Below are 2500 nucleotides of genomic sequence, written 5' to 3' on the forward strand. Positions count from 1 at the left end.
CCACGCCTACCTTCCTGCATGCCTGCTCGCATAGCTGCTTGCATGCCGACGTGCCTATTACTTCTGCTTGCCTCCTATTTGACGACCTCCCTCCTCGCTTGCTCATTTGCATGCCTCCTTTTCTTTCTACTAATCTATTACCTTCGTATTTGAACAAATCCTTACTTCAGCATTCCCTGAAAGACCGAACAGCTGATTTATTAATGAACCGAACTCTAGCATGAAAGAAACTCCAGCGTTGCCAAATTTCCCTCTCTATCCTCTCCTCCCTCACAACACACTGCATATCTGAGGTCGCAGCCGCCCTTGCGTCCCCTTGAGGATTACTCGAGAATGCATCTAGGGCGGAGGGGCGTCTCAAGATAAGGGCCTTGATCCCTTGCCTGCCTGCCCGACCCCTTACTTGGACATGAGGGCGGCCGCCAGGGAGATAAGATAAGAAAGTCCAACATGTGGCACCGCTGTACCAGTGGTGTGCCAACTAGGCAATTATTGGAGATTTGGAGTTATTATTTTTATCGTCTTCCAGAGAAGAGGAAAGGAGTAATAAAAGAATAAATAAAAGAAAGAAAAAGGAGAGGAAGCAAATTTGACGATCAAGAATGAAATAAAGGAGAGGAATAAGATAAATTAGAAGAGATGACGAGAAGGAAAAACTGAGAAAGAAAATATCTGTGAAGTGAAAAGGGATTTCAAAAAGATTAAAAAGATGACCTAATCAAGTTATCGTTTTTTTCTTTGGTTTGTCATACTTTCTTCCGTTCGTTCTGGAAAGACATCAGCTGTTTCGATGCGACTCCTCGAAATAACGACCCAAGCAGGAAAAAGCACACAACAATAGCAAAATGCTTGCTCTTCTTTCTCGAGTCACGCCACGCTTTATCACTAACATTTCCTTGCGCAAGAGCGAGCACGCGCGCTTACAGTACACACATCTCAACGCGCGAACACATGTGACTACACATTCGGACAATGCGATGACGTCACAGACCCCTTCCCCCTTAGAGTGTGACGTACTTCGTGAACTGAAGATGCAACGTGATCGAAGTGTGTCTGTTTGTGTTGGTAATTGTACCTTCGTGTGTGTGTGTGTGTGTGTGTGTGCGCGCGTGTGTATATATATGTGTGTGCGTCCGTGCGTCTGTGTGTGTGTGTGTGTATGTGTGTGTGTGTGTTTATTGCTTTCCTGTGTGCATGAGTGGGCAAGTGCCGGGCGCTAGTGTGTGCGTCCGTGTTTCTTGTTTGTACAGAAACTACACTGTAACGAATTTCGTTCCAAGTCACCTGTAAGAAAGAAGAAAACCCGCGCCAAAGCAATGCGAGGAGCTGAGCCCAAGAGCCAGATAAGCGAGCGACACACAGCGGAGCAGCCCGGGGGAGAGCCTCTCCGGCCGGCGTGCCCGCGCGTGTCTCGCAGCACACTTACCCTCCATTTCGTCCGTGTCCACGTCGAGGGGCTCCGCGAGGTCCCTGAGGGGCGGCGGAGCGGCGAGGGGCGCGACCTCCGTGCTCATGGCGCCGTCGGCGTCGGGGGCGGCAGCGGCAGGAGGAGACGAGGAGGTGGACGGGGGGGAAGGAGGGGAGGAGGGCGCGGGAGGGGTGGAGATGGCGGTGATCGGAGCAGCTGGAGGTGAGGGGGGTGGAGAAGGAGGCTCGGGAGGAGGCGCGGAAGAGGAGGAAGGGGGAGAGGGCGGGAGGGATCCTGGAGGGTCAGTCCCTCCCCTCAGGAAGGAACTGCCGCACGAACCGATCTTGGCGACTCTTGTTCTTCCTCCCCTTTACCTCTGCTTCGTTTTCCTCTACTCTTCTTTCCTCTCTCTCTCTCCTTCTCTTTCTCTCGCTCTTTCCCCTTCCTTGAAACTCTCGCTGTCCGCCTGCACGCGTCTCTCCCTTCCTCACCACTTACGTGTTCCTTCTTCACTCCTTCTCCTCGCCCCTCCTTCGCTCCCTCCTTCGCAGGTTCGCTTACCTCGCCTCTCCACTTCCACTAAGGAGCTCTGTTTTTCTCTCCTTCTCTCTTTCCGTTCCTGCATCCACTTAAGGGCCGGGATAGTGTGGTGACCCGCGTGGAGGTCCCAGACTCACAACATGGCCTCCGCGGCACTGGCTCGAGGAGGTGCCACGCTCAAGTGCCACTTGAAAGTCCGCCTCTAACAAGGGTTCGCGGCGTGACCCGACACTTGCACTGGGGCGCCGCGGCACTGAGTTCTCTTTTTCATTCGCAAGGAAATATGTTTATGCAAATAATTTCTATTGAACCTTTCCTCTGTAAATGAGAGAAAAAAAAGGTAATGGGTAAATTAGTATGTCCTGGTCTTCAGCATTTCGGTTCGTTAAATTCATGAAGGATTTGCCTTTATGTTCACGCACTTCCGGTTGAATTTCCGTTGAAGTACTTAAATATCTTTTTTGAATGCTGGACACGAGTCTCGAGGGTCGGCCGGCACGTGCGGAGGAAACAATATGGTTTTCGGGAAGAGGTAATGCAATTCTCTCTCTC

General features: G+C 51.5%; 1 protein-coding gene across 6 annotated transcripts in view; it reads right to left on the reverse strand.

The window, feature by feature from the left end:
* Pka-R2 (cAMP-dependent protein kinase type II regulatory subunit) overlaps positions 1-2500 on the reverse strand; it is a 243340-nt gene that overhangs the window by 92146 nt on the left and 148694 nt on the right. For 4 of the 6 annotated variants that reach the window (XM_070133466.1, XM_070133482.1, XM_070133475.1 and 1 more), the window contains exon 2: positions 1427-2266. The exons of the other annotated variants lie outside the window; for them this stretch is intronic. In XM_070133466.1, coding sequence (XP_069989567.1) covers positions 1427-1514 — 88 coding nt within the window. In that variant the 5' untranslated portion in view covers positions 1515-2266. The remainder of the gene's footprint in view (positions 1-1426; positions 2267-2500) is intronic. 6 annotated transcript variants of the gene reach the window in all.

Source organism: Penaeus vannamei, chromosome 2 (assembly GCF_042767895.1).
Source record: "Penaeus vannamei isolate JL-2024 chromosome 2, ASM4276789v1, whole genome shotgun sequence".
NCBI classification, from domain to species: Eukaryota; Metazoa; Arthropoda; class Malacostraca; order Decapoda; family Penaeidae; genus Penaeus; species Penaeus vannamei.